Source organism: Pleurodeles waltl, chromosome 8 (assembly GCF_031143425.1).
Source record: "Pleurodeles waltl isolate 20211129_DDA chromosome 8, aPleWal1.hap1.20221129, whole genome shotgun sequence".
NCBI classification, from domain to species: Eukaryota; Metazoa; Chordata; class Amphibia; order Caudata; family Salamandridae; genus Pleurodeles; species Pleurodeles waltl.
In genome coordinates, this window is record NC_090447.1 from 73415303 (window position 1) to 73433612 (window position 18310).

Consider the following 18310-nt stretch of genomic DNA (forward strand, 5'->3'; position numbering starts at 1 on the left):
ACTACTGAAAAGGTTACTTTGACAACATCCTTTTGGACAACAGGGGGCATAATAGTAACCCCTCCTAAGCTTAACTCATTCATTGCCACTCCAGAGATATTAATGTCTCTTTTAATTTCACTACATCCGATGAAGTGATGAACTAAGTAATCAATCCATGAGGATTCCGAAATATTTGAACTAGTGAAAGTTATTGGAGCTTTATTTAATTCATTAATCATTTTCCAGAATCCCTGTGCATTGTTTTTTCTTTACTTAAGAATAATATCTTTGCCCAAAAATCATGACTTTTCTGTAATTTATGATTCCATATTCGTTTCCGATAAATATTGTTAATGTTTTTTAAATCAGCTTTAATTTGAACAGTCAGTTGGGGTTTTCTTAGATAACCTTAAAAGTCTATTCCATTGCCTTCTTAAGTTGATAATGAAAGCTGAAATTGTTATTTTCTTTTTTGTTTTAACCCGCCCCTGGCTCTGATAAGTTCTTTGAGGTCTATCTGTTAGGAGTCTAGTTGCACACCTTTCCAGGAATATCGACCATAAGGTTATTGGGTGGCTAGGCATGTCATTCTGGCATTGGTTGAATAACGCAATTGTAAGTTCACCAATGGATTCCATTGAATTTTCACTCCATGGAAGTTTCTTATAGTTTGTAGTAGTAACATCCCCTGGTAAAGTAGAAGCAGGATTAAACGTGGGGAAGCCATAACCAATCCCCATGCATTGTTGTCCGTTGTCACTCTTATCTGTCTTAATAATATAATACTTAGTTATTAGGGAAAGTAAGGACAGCGAGACCACAGTATAGTCAATTGTTGCTTGGGTTCCAGTAACATAACAATTAGCTGCCGGCAGCATATCTTGTGAAAACCTCCCATTTAGAAACCTGAGCCCGAGGGCTTCCAAGTTTTTTACAAAAGACATTGCCTTGGTGTCGGGTTTGCCTAACCCTAAAGACCCCAGGGATTGCTGCAGGACCGCCCATAAATGATCTTGCAAGAAAATCTGAGCCTTCCTTTCAAAAGGATATAATATTTTCATATTAAAGTCCCCAGCTACTAAAAACTCCAGAGATCCCAGATCTTGATAACTAGTTAATATTTTATCTACCAATTTGCGAGATGCCCGTTTCCTAGAATGTGCGTCTGGGTGAATATAAACATTTATTAATAAGAGTGGACTAGTATACGCTTTATTCCAATCTTCCAGCTTTACTATAAGAAACTCCTCGTTATCCTCATTTACCTGTGAGCATGATATATTAAATCCTGCTGAAATAAAGATTGCCAAGCCCCCCCCTCGGGTGTCCAAACCTTTTTTCCCTTTGCACTGCGGGAAAAAAGCCCGTAAATCCATCAATTGTAAAGGGCTTTATTGCCCAGGTCTCCTGTAAAAAAAATTGGAATATATTTAAAAGACTTGTCAAGTCTTTTTGTTGATAGTTTGAACTAATCCTGTTCATATTCCAGGAGCAAACTTGGAGAGGTTTATCATAAGGAGTTGCCAAACCGTGTCGTGCTGGTCTGCGCAAAAGTCATTGACGATTTTCTTTATGAAGGGCTGCCGACAGCCACCCTAGGTCTAACTGTTGAGAATGATATCTCTTAGTTACCGTGTACCCTGTGTGTTGCTGACCAGCAGTGCTTTGGTTCCCAATTGCAGATCTAAGAACAGAAAAAGGTTGTGTCAGACCTATCAATTTATTAGATTTTGGTGAAATATTTTGAGCTACTAAAGGGTCAGGGTAACCTGTTTGTTGTGGTATTATAACTCCAATTCCCCAATTTAGAAAGGTACTTTTTTCTTTTAGAACCCTCTTAGCCAAATGGGATGTCATCCAGGTTACCAGGGTAGATTTTTTAGAACTGACTTCATCAGTCTTGACCCCTGATAAAAATTCTATGGAAACTATATCAGTGGACTGGGTACCCTTGAGAGCGGGAATAACTTGTAAAAGTTTTAGAATATTACCTCAGTTGAGTATATCGTGCGGGCCCCTGGTCTGGTATCGTGGTTCAAGAACTAATTGTTTACAGCCTGGGGACTGGGGAACTGTGGTTGTAGCCTTCTGTAAAATCGTCCCGTTCCCTAGCTGAGGCTGTCCCCTTTTGATTCCTTACCAGGGACTGGGGAGTTAATTCCCCGTCAGGCTGTCCCTGAATTAATACATTATTCCTCTGGTCTGATCTATTTAGAAGCTCTGCTTCCAAGAGCGGCCCGGGGAATTCATCTGTTCCTTTGACCCCTGGTCTCTCAGCTTCCAACTGATCGATTGCATAACAAATACCCTTTTCTACCCGGGGCTCAACCATATAATCCCCTTGATCTTCAACATTTTCAGTTTTAGTAATGATAATGCCTTGACCCTCTACTTCAATTGTCTCCCTGTGTACCTTTGGATTAATATTCATTTTGGGATTCAACTCCCTTTGCTGTGGTTTGTTATTTGGTGGTTCCCGTTGTGTTGATCTCTTACCCTTTGAGTTCAGAAGATCTTGTTGTTCCTTACTTTTTATTTTCTCCAAGTTAGATCAATCAATAATATTTATAAAGCGCGCTACTCACCCGTGAGGGTCTCAAGGCGCTAGGGGAGGGGGTTACTGCTGCTCGAAGAGCCAGGTTTTGAGCTGCCTCCGGAATGTGAGGTGGTCCTGCGTGGTCCTGAGGTTGGCGGGGAGGGAGTTCCACGCTGTGCGGCGGATGCGAGGGACGGCGGCGAGTGCGAGGCTGGCGGAGCGAAGTTGACGGGTGGGCGCGTAGAAACTGAGGCGATGGTTGAGGTATTCGGGTCCTTTGTTGTGGAGGGCTTTGTGTGCGTGGGTGAGGAGCCTGAAGGTGATCCTTTTGTTGACGGGTAGCCAGTGCAGGTGTCTCAGGTGAGCGGAGATGTGGCTGTTGCGGGGTATGTTGAGGATGAGGCGAGCGGAGGCGTTTTGTATACGCTGAAGGCGTTTCTGGAGTTTTGCGGTGGTTCCTGTGTATAGGGTCTTTCCGTAGTCCAGGCGGCTTGTGACGAGGGCGTGGGTCACAGTTTTTCTGGTGTCAGCGGGGATCCAGCGGAAGATCTTTCGGAGCATGTGGAGAGTGAGGAAGCAGGAAGACGAGACGGCGTTGACTTTTTGGTCATGGTGAGAAGCGGGTCCAGGATGAATCCGAGGTTGTGTGCGTGGTCTGAGGGGGTTGGTGCGGTGCCCAGAGCCGTGGGCCACCAAGAGTTGTCCCAGGCGGACGGGGTGTTACCGAGGATGAGGACTTCCGTTTTGTCGGAGTTCAGTTTCAGACGGCTGAGTTTCATCCATTCTGCGACGTCTTTCATTCCATCCTGCAGGTTGGTCTTGGCGATGGTAGGGTCCTTGGTGAGGGAAAGTATCAGCTGGGTGTCGTCGGCGTAGGAGATGATGTCGATGTTGTGATTGCGTGTGATGTCGGCGAGGGGGCTCATGTAGACATTGAAGAGAGTCGGGCTGAGCGAGGAGCCCTATGGGATGCCGCAGATGATCTCAGTGTGGTCCGAGCGGAATGGCGGAGGTAGACTCTTTGGGAGCGGTTAGAGAGGAAAGAGGTGATCCAGTCCAGGGCCTGTCCTTGGATACCGGTGGAGCGGAGGTGGGATATTAGGGTTTGGTGGCAGACGGTGTTGAAGGCAGCCGAGAGGTCGAGGAGGATGAGGGCGGCTGTTTCTCCGTTGTCCAGCAGAGTTCTGATGTCATCGGTGACTGCGATGAGGGCGGTTTCTGTGCTGTGGTTGGCTCGGAATCCGGACTGGGAGGGGTCGAGAAGGTTGTTGTCTTCAAGGAATTTGGTCAGTTGCTTGTTGACGGTCTTCTCGATGACTTTGGCAGGGAACGGGAGGAGCGAGATGGGGCGGAAGTTCTTCAGGTCGCTGGGGTCCGCCGTTGGTTTCTTCAGGAGAGCGTTGACTTCCGCGTGTTTCCAGCTCTCGGTGAAGGTGGCGGATGCAAACGAGCTGTTGATGATGGTCTGGAGATGGGGGCGATGATGTCGTCGGCTTTGTTGAAGATGAAGTGGGGGCAGGGGTCCGAGGGGGCACCGGAGTGGATGGTGTTCATGGTAGTTTTGGTCTCTTCCGCGCTGATGGGTGTCCAGGCATTGAGGGTGACGGCTGGGGTTGTGGGTTCCCTGGTGGTCGGCGGGGTCTGAGGGCCAAAGCTGTCGTGTAGGTCGGTGATCTTGCGATGGAAGAAGGTAGTGAGGGAGTTGCAGAGATCTTGTGAGGGCGTGATGGAGTTGGAGTTGGCATTAGTGATTGGAGAGCTCTTTGACGATGTTGAAGAGTTCTTTGCTGTTGTGAGTGTTCTTGTCCAGTCTGTCTTTGAAGGATGTTCTTTTGGTGGCGCGGATCAGCTGATGGTGTTCGCGGGTGGCGTTTTTGAGGGCAGACATGTTTTCTACGGAGTGGTCTTTGTGCCAGGCTTTCTCGAGGGTACGGCAGGTTTTTTTGGATTCCTTGAGGGTGTCTGTGAACCACTGAGGTTGGTCTGACTTGGGAGGCGTCTGAGGGGTGCGAGGTTGTCCGCGCAGTTGGTGATCCATTGTTTGAGGCTGAGGGCTGCTTTGTTGGCGTCGGTGGAGATGGTAGGTTGGTTGTGGCTGAGAGTGGAGAGTAGCTGTTCCGTGGAGATTTTGTTCCAATGTCTGCGTGGGATGGGTTGTGTGCGGAGGTGGAGAGTCTTGCGTCTGAAGGTGAAGTGGACACATCTGTGGTCGTTCCAGTGTATTGCGGAGGAGTGGCTGAAGGATACGTGGTTGATGGCGGAGAAGATGGGGTTGAGCGTGTGTCCGGCGATGTGGGTGGGGGTGTTCACCAGTTGCTTGAGACCGAGGTTGTCGAGCAGGGTGGTGGTGTTGGTGTCATTGTTCTGCTCCATTCATTCAGATCCCTGTAATCTTGGTGAATGTGCCCCATCTTATGCGTGTTGAATACTGGGAACAGCTTATTCGCCACTGGACTACTCTTTTTATTAATACTCAAGTCATAGTTCTTTCTATTCCCTTTTCCTGTATCGGGAGAAAAAGAGGTGCTCGTCTCTTTATTGGCGGGGGGGGATGAAGTGGGGGGAGCATCAAGATGCCCCTTATTTTATTCCTAGCCTTCCGTTGTTTTTTCTTTAGTCTTTTCGTAACCGGCTTCTTTGAATGTATTGAGTGAACCGCCAAGTTTGGAGAGGGGGGAGAGATTTCTTCATTTGAAATAGCAGAATGTAAACTTTTCCCCCTCTCAGAAGATTTCAGTGAGCAGGCAGTTTCCCTGGGTCCTCCCCTGTGCCCCACCCGTCTCTTCAAAACATCATATTTGCTTATTGGAGTAATCACTAGCTATACTACCCATACTACCATTTAGGCTTACCTCCTCCCGTTTCAGGGGATTTACTGGGGCTACGGTTTCTCCCCCTTACACCATGTTAAGGATCTCCTTGAGATCTACCATCAATGTATTTAAAACCTGGGAGTATGGCCAGCTTATTATGGGCTCACGGGTTGTAGGAAAGTCCTCCTTTTTGACCTGGTCACCCCCAAACTTTTTGGACAGATACTGGTGGTTACTGACTCTTGGCTGTGCCCTGGGTACTGCTTACCAGTCCCAGGGCCAGTGCTCTGTGTAAAGCGGATATGGAAATTAGGCTAAATATAATTGGCAACATTAACCCACCTGTACGTCCCTAGTAAATGGTAGGGCATGTAGGTTTAGGGACCCCAGCATAGATAGTGCACCCATAGGTGCACTGCTGATGTGCCCAGTGCCATTTTAAATGCAGGTCTGCCTTGCTGGCTGCTTTTAAACTAAAGCTACATGCAAATTCGACTTTGGAATCAAAAGTACTTCCAGAGTCTTAAACTACCTTAATTTTACATATACGTCAGCGCTAAGGTGTACCCTATGTGCCCCTAGGGTTGGGTGCCATATAACTATAAGCAGGGACCTTATAAAATAGTTTTATAAGCCCTGGTGAAGTAAAACAGCCAAATTCATTTTCCCCTCATTGTAGTGAATGACCTCCATAGGCTTGAATGGGGCGACTTTATATTAATTTATAAAGTCTCTTTAAGTGACAGATAACCCAAGTTTGGTATAAAATTAATTGTTATAATAAATCCCACAACTTACAATTGTTGTATTTAATATAACTTGTTCAGGTAAAGAGTTTTAAACTTTGCCTAAAAAGTTGCCAACTTCAGCCCTTTTGTGCTTTGCTATGATTGGCCAGCCTCTGTCAGCCTGACCAGGCTGCCTTGATGAGGTGGGAAGTGGCCTGGGCGCAACACAAAGAGATGTGCCTGGGGGAGGAGATCTTCTCTCAGCAGATAGAGAAGCAGGAAGGGGGAGGGCTGCCAAACTGATCTTTAAAGGCAGGGGAGGACATTTGGAGCAACCCAGCACCTCCCTCACATCCTGCAAACCCAGACAATTAGGTGCCCCCCCTTGATTAGATTAGGAGAGGGCAGGAGAGAGGTGTGTTTAGGATTTTTAGCCACACCAGTGGGTGGGCACAGCCAGATGTAACCTCCAAAAACCATTTTCAGCCATGATGGATTTTTGAGGAATGTTGCTCCCTGGGACTGATTTTTGCCACACTTCCAAGGAAGTGGTCATCACAGGGGGAAGGACCCTGCTCCTGATTGGAGAACCAGGACCCCCCTGTTTTTCACCCAGGAGCAAGGATAAAACTGACAGACCTGCACCCACACCTCAGATCCCTACCAGATCTCTACAAGGAAGAACTACAGGAGAAGAAGGACTGTCCTGCTGGGCCCATGGCCTGCACCTGGACACTGCACTCTGGAGGACAGCACCAGCTGCACACTTGGGCTTCATCACAAGAAGGACTTTGCTTGGCTTAAAACTGGTTCATGGAGGGACTCCCTGTTTGCTAAAGGTGAAAAATTGCTAACCAGAGTCCCCTGCACCAACTCCTGAAGAAACTGACCAGCTCATCACTGTCCAGTGACCGTTGTGGAGTTTGCACCCGGTGCATTCTGGGGTTGTAGTCCGCACCCTCAAGGAGCATCTCAGAGCTTCTGGAACCTTGGGGTGAGCTGTGGACCTCAAAAGAACCTTAAAAGAACATCTGGAAGAAGATCCAGAAGTTTGGAGAACTTATGGAAAAAAGCTCCATAAAGGGACCAACCCGCTGCGGCAACTCTAGGCGGCTTGCCTCAACCGCGACCCGGCCTGACTTGCAGGTGAAGAAAAGCTCCAAAAAAGTGACTAAGTCTGAATGTAAAAGTTGACCGGGACCTCCCAGGCAATGTATCCGAAGAGGGCTCCAGGGATGTCGGATCAAGATTCAGGTTTGCCCTGGTCGAAGGATTTTCATCTAAAAAAAACAACTAAGTCCAAAGGTAAAAATATCCACGAAGGCTCCCACGACACGTATCCAAGGAAGAGTTCTAGGAGGTCAGATTGGACTGGCGACTTGGTCCTGCTGAAGAAAATCTTCAAGAAAACTACTAAATTCGAAGTTAAACTTTGGACCGAGGCCTTCTGCGGGCGGTAGCCGAGCAGGGCTCCATTGCAGTTGGCCTTAAACTTTGACTTTGCCCCAGTTGAGGTGCGACCAGATGACCAGATTGGCGCTATTCGTTTCTAAGCACTAAAAAGCATTAATTCTTTAAAAATTTGTATCTCCAGTTCCCTTTATCCGATTTTATTCGTTTTGGTGTCATTTTAAAGCTAAAAATATTTCCTATTCTTATACCTTGGTGTTGGATTTTTAAACTGTTTCCTGTGTTTTATTTAATTACTGTTTTGTTATATTTTAATGCTTTATGCTTTGTCTCCTAAGTTAAGCCTTGTCGCTCGTTGTCAAGCTACCAAGGGTTGAGCTAGGTTTAATTTACTGAGACCTAACTGGACCTAAGTGGAGGTTAGTGGCCTATTGCTAAGTGTAGGTACTTATCTGCCTTTACCAATAACCCATTTTCCAACACAGGTACAGTCCAATTTGGACTTCTCCGCAAAGTTCTGAGTTCGCTTAATCAAGGCATTTAGGTCGGCCAGCTTCTGGTCAATCCCTGATACTGATTTTGCCATAACATTCAGTAGGTCAACCTGAACGTGCATTTTTGTGGACTGATAGAACAAGGCGTTGAGAGTTAATTGTGAGGTCTTGAAGAAAATATCCAACACATAATTTTGATCTAATTCATTAGAAGTATTTCGGGGGCAGTGGATTCTCGTTAGTAACCTCCTTACCTACATATTCGTGTATTGGTGCCGTTGACGAGTCCAAAACACTTTGCGATCTATGGTCAAGAGCAGAGATATCCAGATGGATGTCTGAAGCAAAGGCTTGCACTTCCTGTAAATTGGCCCCAATATCTTTTATGCCAGGACTTGTAGAAATGTGCATTATGGGGTTCAAATCCGAGTGAGTTCGGGGGAACAGACTGGAATTAAGGTTAAGTGAAACTGTATTATTAATATTATCTGAGTTATGAATGTTTTTTAAAGTTTTATTCTCATCCCACATCAAACCAACCTCCTGAGGCCCCTGAGTGGGTAATCGTATTGTGGAATTCATACCCCTTTTGACAATTACATTTACCTCAAGGGGGAGTTGGATACCTTTTTTTGTTGGGTGGTTAGTTAAAGTCTTCAAAGATGGACACGTGGAAGTGACTGGGGTTGGGGATGATGACCTTAGGGTCAGTAATTCGAAATCACGGATGGGACCCTAGACATTTTCTTTATTTTTATCATCCGTTAATCTTAAATAAATGCCAGTGACAGATTTTTCAATCACCCCCTCCCACTTGGGCCACTGATCGTATAATAAACTACTTTCACTTTTTATAGGGGAAATAGGATGAGGGAGAGCCACTGAGCCTTTCGGTATTGAGAAAATAGCTTCCACTGGGTCCTTCAAGAAGTCGAATTTGTGGGGTATTTTTACCAATTTCTCAAATGGGGGAAATTAAGGACTGTTCCTGATTCATTTTTACTTTCCACTTTAATGCTGGGGGCGAGGAGGAAGATTTGTTTTTCCTCTTATTTCTCTTGATTAGCGGCTGAAAAGCCCTTTCTTTCCCAGAACGCATCTTCAGTGACCTCAGTGTTTCCCTAATCTCTGATTTTAAAATGCGCCGCCACGCCTCAGCTAATTGAGGGCACGAGCACCCGTCAGTAGATATAGGAAAGTGAAAGTGCCATCTCTTCTAGTTTTCTGATCTTCTGGGCACTACAAAGCACCAGGCACTGGAATTTAGTTCAAGTTGTAAATAGTTAACGTCGCCTCACTCACCGGGTCCATGCATCCACTCCACTGCCGTAGCCATGGTCTCCACCAGTCTTTCCACCAATCTCCAATGCGGACAGACCAGAGGGAGCAGGGGCAAGCCACAGCCTCGGGCGCTCCACTCAGTCAGGGGCCAATTTGGGAAAGTCTAGGCTCTAGCGCCGTCTGCTGTCAGGCACCATCAGGCAGCGACAGGCGGCGGCTGGCCTCCTCGGTCGATTTGTCTCCCCAGTTGTGGCCCCCGTATATGGCCCTCGTCACAGTTGTGTCAGTTTGACAGTTGTGGGCCCCGTTGGGCGTCGTTGCAGTCACTTGCTGTTGTTCACGCTGCTCTTCACTTCAGCACCTTCGCTCAACGGCGGCTCTCCTATCCGCCGCTCCATGGGGCCACACAGCATGGCCCTGCTGGGTCTACCGGCGCTCCGGCACTCGAACAGCAAGACTGGTGGACCCCACAGCACAGCAAAACTTACGGCAAGGGTGGGAAATTCAGAAGCTTCGGGCCGGGATGCCCCGGAGCTCTCCGCTCCACTCCACGTCGGGCAGGCACGTATGGCAACATGTCAGCACCCTTCAGCACGTCAGATGTCAGTTTAAATTCTAAGTTTTAAATTGGCTCTTTTAGAAAGTGGGCATTTTCTTGCTTTACCATTCTGTGCCTCTGCCTGGCTGCTGGATACACATCTGGGTTAGACTGACAGTTCGGCTGATTGTGGATTCTCTCAAGACCGTGACACAAAGGGAGCTGAGGTGTGTCCTGCATATCCTGATGGGTCTTCCTGGCCTAGAGTGGAGGGAGGAGCTGACACTTGCACCTGAATAGGGCTGTACCTGTCCTCACACTATACAGTCTCCAACCCCCTAGAGTAAGTCTAGGGCCAGGAAAGGGAGAGGCAGGGTCTTGTTCACTACAAAGTCTTCCCTTTGAAGTTTACCTACTTCAAAGGCAGAAGTGAGTATAAGTATTGGACTGCTGACCCCACAACTTCAGAACACTTCTGGATCAAGAGGAGGAGATCCTGCCAAGAAGAGCTGAAGACCTGTGAGGAGGAGTACGGCCCCTTTGCTGTGTGTGCTTTGCTGGGTTGGCCTGCAGTTGCTGCTTCTGCTTTGGAGAGGACAAAGACCAAACTTTGTGCTGTATCCTGCTTGTGGAGATTTCCCAAGGGTTTGGACTATGCTTGCCTCCTGTTAAGAAGTCTCAGGGACATCAAAGACTTCACCTGCCAGCCCCTGGGTTTTCTTGCTGAGGACCCTGCCTTGCCAAGAGGTGCCCACTCCAGTTACTGGGCCTTTGGGAGTGAAATCTGACATAAAACAAGAAGAACCAGACACACCAACTCCGGACAACTCCATAACCGGCGCCGCTGCCTGACTCTGCGTCGATGCCTGCGCCCAAAGCTGTGGTCCCTGTTCAAATGCGATGACTGTGACCGACACCACAGGCCCGACGCCGCCGCAGCGCCTCTGAAGTCTCGCAACATTGGGAGTCCCGAGTTCTGTGTCACCAACGTCCAAGACACTCAACTCCAGTGTGACGCCTGCGGCCCCGTGGTGCGACTGCAACCCCGAGAGGTCGCCCCATCGCATTTTGACCTACTGGAGTCATCAACCCTGCCAGATTGTAAGGAACTGCCTCCTTGCCGCCATTGTCGCCTCACCTTTGCTGCCTCTGTAAAGAACCGATGCCTTACCTCCCCTGCGTAGCAGTAACAAACATGCGTCTCACCTCCTGCGTAGCAACACAGAACCAACGCTGCACTGGCTCCAGCGACAACTTACCACCCCAACTCCATGCCACGTCTTTGACTCTGCCTCATTTCTAAGGTACTGTACCTGGGGCCTGTGCGACTCCGTGACCATCGCCGCACTCCCTTGCGAGTGGCATCAGACTGTTGGGAACTACTTAGTCAACGCCCTGATAGCTCCATTTGGAGCTATTTTGTTACTAAGCACTTTATTGGAACTTAATCTTTAAACATTGATATCCTTGCTTGTATATGTTGAATTTTTGTCATTTTGCTCTTGTTTTACTTAGATAAATATTGGCTATTTTTCTAAACTGGTGTGGTGTCAATTTGTAGTGTTTTCACTGTGCTACTGTGTGTGGGTACAAATACTTAACACATTGCCTCCGAGATAAGTCTCACTGCTCGTGCCAAGCTACCACGGGGGTGAGCAGGGAGTGTGACTCCCTTACCCTGACTAGAGTGAGGGTCCCTACTTGGACAGGGTGCAAACTGACTGCCAACTAGAGACCCCATTTCCAACAGTAACCCTCACAGTCAAGACCTTTGTGATGGCTACTAAAGCCTGCTGATGACCACTGGGAGCCGAATGGCCCTGGGTTTGGCTCATTTTATTGACTGTGTGTGACAGACCCGCAGGTCTTGGTGATTCATGCTTATCCAGTAGTACAGTAAACAGTGTGGGATACGATGCACAAAGATTGTGAACAGTTCCATTATATGTATTTGTAAAGCGCACTATCACCTGGGGTATCCGGGCACCGAGCAAGTGTGTGCTCCCAGCCCTGCCTTTGGTAGATAGGTTATCAGCAGTGGTGAGGAATCTCACACCCTGTCTTCTCATTATGGTATGAATATGTTGGCCATTGACACTGAGTAACAACAGTGGTAACAGGGAGGTCTGGGGTACTCCATCCGCCTGGGCCAGCTTTAGTGCTGGTGGTGCCCAGTGCTACAATCTTTTGTGGTGTTGCCCCCCCCAAGACCCACTTCTCGGATTCCCTCACCACCACCCTGCAAAAGTGCCCCTCATCCCTCCCCAGACCCTCTCTCACATACATTGTATTTGTTTCAAAGCGCTGGTAAAGTTTGGCTTCAGTAATCCACTCAGCTATCCACACAAAATACAGATCTGTTCTTTGCAGCAGGCACATCAACCCTCTGTGCTACTTTATGGTGAGTCAACACTGTCACTGGAAAAACACTCCATCTCCCCAGCAGGTACTTTATTCACAAAAGTTACCTTGACATTTTTATTGCTGACTGAAAGCTGGATGCACAAGGAACTCTGCAGCAGGTGCTTTTAAATCGTAAGTTATTCCTGAACTCAGCGCACTTCCCCCATAAACCCCCCACCTTGAAGGTCACTGCCCCGCCCCCAGGTCAGTGCTCGGTGCAGCCGCACAGCCATAAAGCCGGCCTCTAAAGCTGCCTAAAGATGGATCAGATTCACAGTTCTCCCACTATACATCTAACATGTTTTTTCAGGATAAAGGGCCTGATTTATGACTGGGTGGACGTGTTACTTCTTCACAACGGTGACGGATAGTCCGTTCGCCAAAATCTAAATCCCAATATCATTGTATGGGTTTCATATTTTGACAGATGGGATATTCGTCACCGTTGTGATGGAATAACCTGTCCAACAAGTTCTAAATCAGGCCCGAAGTCATCAGTTTCTCTGGTCCCCCTGACACCAGCATCACCTAGTGTATTTCTTCTTGTCGCTTTGCTGAGAACAACCCTCGACGCGAGGGACAAGGCGGGACAGGAAGAGGAATGGTTCTGCGCTCTGCAGAGGTGCAGGGGACCAACAGAAGCTGGACCTGTACGTTCACCCCACCAGAAGCCTCAAGCACGAGCATGACGTCAGAAGATAGAGGGAGTACACACCCCAGCCGGCCCCTCAGAGTGCAGTCCACCCCTGGTTTGGGAGGCGCTCAGTCCCAATGAGAGGAAAATCCAGCTATTTGCACTGACAAACTTTTGACACTGAATGCTCTTTTTACCCTGTAAGGCCACAAGTTCACCCACATTTTGTATTGTCCACTATCCACTTTGTTATGTCCTGACTGTAGCCTCGTATTTCTACAATTTGAAAAGTGATCCGTGGTAGAAATGATACAAAGCACATAAAATCACTCAATTGTTTCACAATAACAGATATTAAAATATATTTGGATGCAAACGTCATTCTTTACTTTTTTTTATTTCTAGGAATGTTCCCACCAGGCCATTCTTCATCGTGGAAAGCACCCTCTCCTTCAGAAGCCTCAGCATCAGAGAGTTCAGAAGCAACTTCACCTGTGTGGTCCAGGACCCATCTGGAGTCGATAACAGGAACTTCACCCTGAGGCGCCCACCAAGCAGCCCCAAGGGCCTGGCACACTTTGACGGTCAGTTCAGGTGAACTTTGCTGGGCCTGTGGCCTTGGGAGTTCTGAAGATGGCTGTGTGAGGACAGTGCGTCAAGGAGAGAGAGTGCTGGGCTCTAGAGAACATGTCATGGTGCCATGTTAAACTCCAGAGAGTGCCATTGAGGGCAGGAAGCTTAAGATGGTTTCCTAGGGGCAGAAGGGGCGTAGCTTCGGGGGGTGTTACCAACGCCCCTAAAAATGTATTCTGTAGTAAATAGTTGGGTAGAGGTGCTATCAGTCGGGTATTGTGAGGTGTCTGACTTCACCATGGATTTGTACATGCCCACACTGACAAAAACACATACACACACTCTCGTCTCTGCCATAAAACACATACACACTCCTCTGTCTTTCCACTCCCCATAAGCACCCCTCATGCCCTGCTTCTTGTATAATGTACTCTAACAAGACATGCCAGCCTGACTCTTGGGAAATCTAAAGCTACCGTGGGCGAGAGCATCCCCAGCCAGAGAGTACTTGAACAAGGATTGTATGAATGGACAACCTGAGCGGCTATCTGCAGGCACAGGAGGAATGAGAGGGACCTGCGGTGATACAACACCGGCGAATGAGCCTTTGTAGACAGGATGCTCGAGAGACACTTTTAGCAATAGGGTACAGGAGCTTCTCCTTTGGAGGCAATGACGGATAGTTTACTGAGGTTCTGGGCTGGCGCTCACTTGGCACAAGACATTGTGCAGATTTACTAACCCTTATAGTAGCACGCGGGTGCAGCTGTTCAGCCATTATTAAATCTAGACCAAGATGCTCAGGAGAGACTTGCGGGGACTGAATACCAGAGAGGACCATTGAGGACAAGAAGCTCAGAGAGACCTGTTGGGATAGGATGAGACTAGAGAGCAGGTCTTTGTGGACAGGCTGCTTCAGAGAGACTTAGATAGCTAGATTCTTGGAAGTGAGTCTTGGAGACAGGATGGTAGGGCTTGAGGTGAGGTTCTATATGGCTTCAGTGATGCTACCACGACCTTGCTTCTGGAGACCGTGCACCTCCCCACGAGTTATGTCAGATGTTTCTGGATCAAGCCTAGAGCCTGGGATATTTCAAAAGGTGAAGAATCAACAGGCAGAAATATGAAATATCCATCTCAGTGCATGCGTTTCCCTAGTGGTATATAGGTTTGTGCATTTTGTTTCTCTGCTGCAGGTGCACAACCTGTCTGTTTGCATAAGAGAGCTGCAGAAGAGTTGATTCCCTTTGCAGAAGCTCACAGGAGTCTGCAGTCTAATGGGGAAGAAGATGGTTACAGCCACCTTCCCAAGAACCCCAAGAACAGATAAGAAAGGAATGCATATTTGCGGGGGGGGGGGGGGGGGGGGGGGAGGTAAACAGTGGACACTGCTACAGGGAACCTCCAAAGGACTAGCAAATCTGGGAGGTAGAAGGGGGAGGTGTATGTTTTGAGCCTGCTGCCCATTGAAGCCTAAGATGAGTGGTCACCAGTTTGGGTGAGGCCAGCTGTGCTTTCCATGGGATGGAATCCGTGTGAATGGGCTAAGCCAAGGGTGCCCTGTTTTGTGATCTTTTGAAAGCTTTGAACTCAGCCCTCACTTAGCAGGGACTTGACCACAAAGGAGAGCGCGGAAGTAAACTGAGGAGTAACTGGTTGTGGTAGTTGCTACATCTGACGGTGTTTCAGATCAAAGCTTTGGGTTTGACACATGCGTACTACTCCTGCCTGTTGCCTGCAGGACTGGGACCCAGACCTTCCACCAAGTGGCGGGGAGTCATGTGCGTAGACACCGGAACTGAGACGTCTGGGACTTCCAAGAGACAGAGCGCAGCTGCACATCTAACCCTGGAGGCAAGAGTTGGAAGCAGACAAGAGACTGCTCCGTTAGGTAGGATTGTGACCCTCCCTGACCAAGCCTTGCATGCTTTGTCTCCTAAAGGATCAGTGTTGGCAGATCTCCAGTTAGCGCCCCTGACCACACCAGAGTCGCACAAAACTCTTCTGGTGAAGTTGACCAGTTGTAACTGGTCCGACTGGACTGGAAGATTCATATTTGAAAGAGGAAAGCAAGTTTCAAAACTAAGTTACGCTAAGAACTGGTGTCTGGAGAGAGGACTTTGGTGTCAACATCAACGACTGGGCCAGTAATTTTGGAGGAGGGAAGTGGCTTAGAAAGGCTCAAAGACCAGAAGAGACTGGCTGCTGTGCCGACACATGCCAGAAACACGCACACACACGAAGTTTGGAAGCTGTGAACTGTCCCTGTCTGCACAAGGCGACTGGAGGCTAGAGTAGCCGTGACCTGCGAGTTGTGCCGTGTGACTGGGCAAGTAAGATGCCTGCAGTGGCCACTTGGTAGTACTATGCAGCACCTTTCATTCACTGTCCACGCAAAATGGAAAAGCCATGTGCAATCACTTTAAACTATATAACTTTGCAGTGGCTGATCCAATGTTTGTTGTTTTATCTATTTTAAGTATAATATATCTTGGATTTTATTAACTTGGTCTAGGAGCTTTACAGAGTGGTTTCTTGACGCAAGTGTTGTATTGGTACTGCTAACCTTTAACACACATTCTCTGAAGTTGCCTTCCACCTCTGTCCTGCACTACTAAGGTGTAAATTAGGCTGTTCAATAAACTGTGTTTTGCACAGTGGCGCGAGAGTTTGCCTTACTAGGCAGCAAGGCCTCCCACGGTGCCTACCTAGGCAAGATTACTTTAGTTAAGCCTGCAGCCGAGCCTCGGGCAGCAGAGTTACGATAGTTCTCACTCCCCTCATGAAAGTACACTTGAATGTGACAGTAAATATTGGGTACATGAGTATCCATGTGTAAAGAGGCATCAGTATAGGCTGCACAGATGTTTTCCCAGCTTGATTGTGTAGGGATGTAGCCAATTCAGAAGGCAAGAGGGAAGAACATTATAGGGAGGAACTGTTGCCCAGGAACAGAAAATATTTTTCACATACATTTTAAGTATTTGGTAAGGGTTAGGATTAGGCTGAGAGCTAGGGTGAGGATTGTCGTAATATTTTTAGTACATACTGTATAGTTTACTATTACATTTTTTCTCACTTATATTCTAGATATACAGGGAGTGCAGAATTATTAGGCAAGTTGTATTTTTGAGGATTAATTTTATTATTGAACAACAACCATGTTCTCAATGAACCCAACAAACTCATTAATATCAAAACTGAATATTTTTGGAAGTAGTTTTTAGTTTGTTTTTAGTTTTAGCTATGTTAGGGGGATATCTGTGTGTGCAGGTGACTATCACTGTGCATAATTATTAGGCAACTTAACAAAAAAATATATATACCCATTTCAATTATTTATCATTACCAGTGAAACCAATATAACATCTCAACATTCACAAATATACATTTCTGACATTCAAAAACAAAACAAAAACAAATCAGTGACCAATATAGCCACCTTTCTTTGCAAGGACACTCAAAAGCCTGCCATCCATGGATTCTGTCAGTGTTTTGATCTGTTCACCATCAACATTGCGTGCAGCAGCAACCACAGCCTCCCAGACACTGTTCAGAGAGGTGTACTGTTTTCCCTCCTTGTAAATCTCACATTTGATGATGGACCACAGGTTCTCAATGGGGTTCAGATCAGGTGAACAAGGAGGCCATGTCATTAGATTTCCTTCTTTTATACCCTTTCTTGCCAGCCACGCTGTGGAGTACTTGGACGCGTGTGATGGAGCATTGTCCTGCATGAAAATCATGTTTTTCTTGAAGGATGCAGACTTCTTCCTGTACCACTGCTTGAAGAAGGTGTCTTCCAGGAACTGGCAGTAGGACTGGGAGTTGAGCTTGACTCCATCCTCAACCCGAAAAGGCCCCACAAGCTCATCTTTGATGATACCAGCCCAAACCAGTACTCCACCTCCACCTTGCTGGCGTCTGAGTCGGACTGGAGCTCTCTGCCCTTTACCAATCCAGCCACGGGCCCATCCATCTGGCCCATCAAGACTCACTCTCATTTCATCAGTCCATAAAACCTTAGAAAAATCAGTCTTGAGATATTTCTTGGCCCAGTCTTGACGTTTCAGCTTGTGTGTCTTGTTCAGTGGTGGTCGTCTTTCAGCCTTTCTTACCTTGGCCATGTCTCTGAGTATTGCACACCTTGTGCTTTTGGGCACTCCAGTGATGTTGCAGCTCTGAAATATGGCCAAACTGGTGGCAAGTGGCATCGTGGCAGCTGCACGCTTGACTTTTCTCAGTTCATGGGCAGTTATTTTGCGCCTTGGTTTTTCCACACGCTTCTTGCGACCCTGTTGACTATTTTGAATGAAACGCTTGATTGTTCGATGATCACGCTTCAGAAGCTTTCCAATTTTAAGAGTGCTGCATCCCTCTGCAAGATATCTCACTATTTTTGACTTTTCTAAGCCTGTCAAGTCCTTCTTTTGACCCATTTTGCCAAAGGAAAGGAAGTTGCCTAATAATTATGCACACCTGATATAGGGTGTTGATGTCATTAGACCACACCCCTTCTCATTACAGAGATGCACATCACCTAATATGCTTAATTGGTAGTAGGCTTTCGAGCCTATACAGCTTGGAGTAAGACAACATGCATAAAGAGGATGATGTGGTCAAAATACTCATTTGCCTAATAATTCTGCACTCCCTGTATACCAAGAAGAGCAAGTTACTTACCTTCAGTAAAGCTCTTTCTGGTGAATTCTCTAACTGCAGATTCCTAACCTTTTGAATTCTCACCAAGCGCCAAATTGGACCTGGACAATTTTCATAACAGTGCTCATGGACACCGCTAGGTGGCGCTGTGCAGCTTTGCATAAGCTTTGCTCCACCCTGGAAGTGACAGAGCGGAGCTACATATAAGTGCCACCCATGCTTGCAGATATCAGTTTTTTGCTTCACTATTTATGCG

At 47.3% G+C, this 18310-nt stretch overlaps 1 protein-coding gene across 1 annotated transcript in view; it reads left to right on the forward strand.

Moving 5' to 3' along the window:
* IL18BP (interleukin 18 binding protein) overlaps positions 1–18310 on the forward strand; it is a 71473-nt gene that overhangs the window by 44762 nt on the left and 8401 nt on the right. Inside the window, exon 5 of the mRNA XM_069203741.1 lies at positions 13225–13403. Within this exon, the coding sequence (XP_069059842.1) occupies positions 13225–13403 (179 nt within the window). The remainder of the gene's footprint in view (positions 1–13224; positions 13404–18310) is intronic.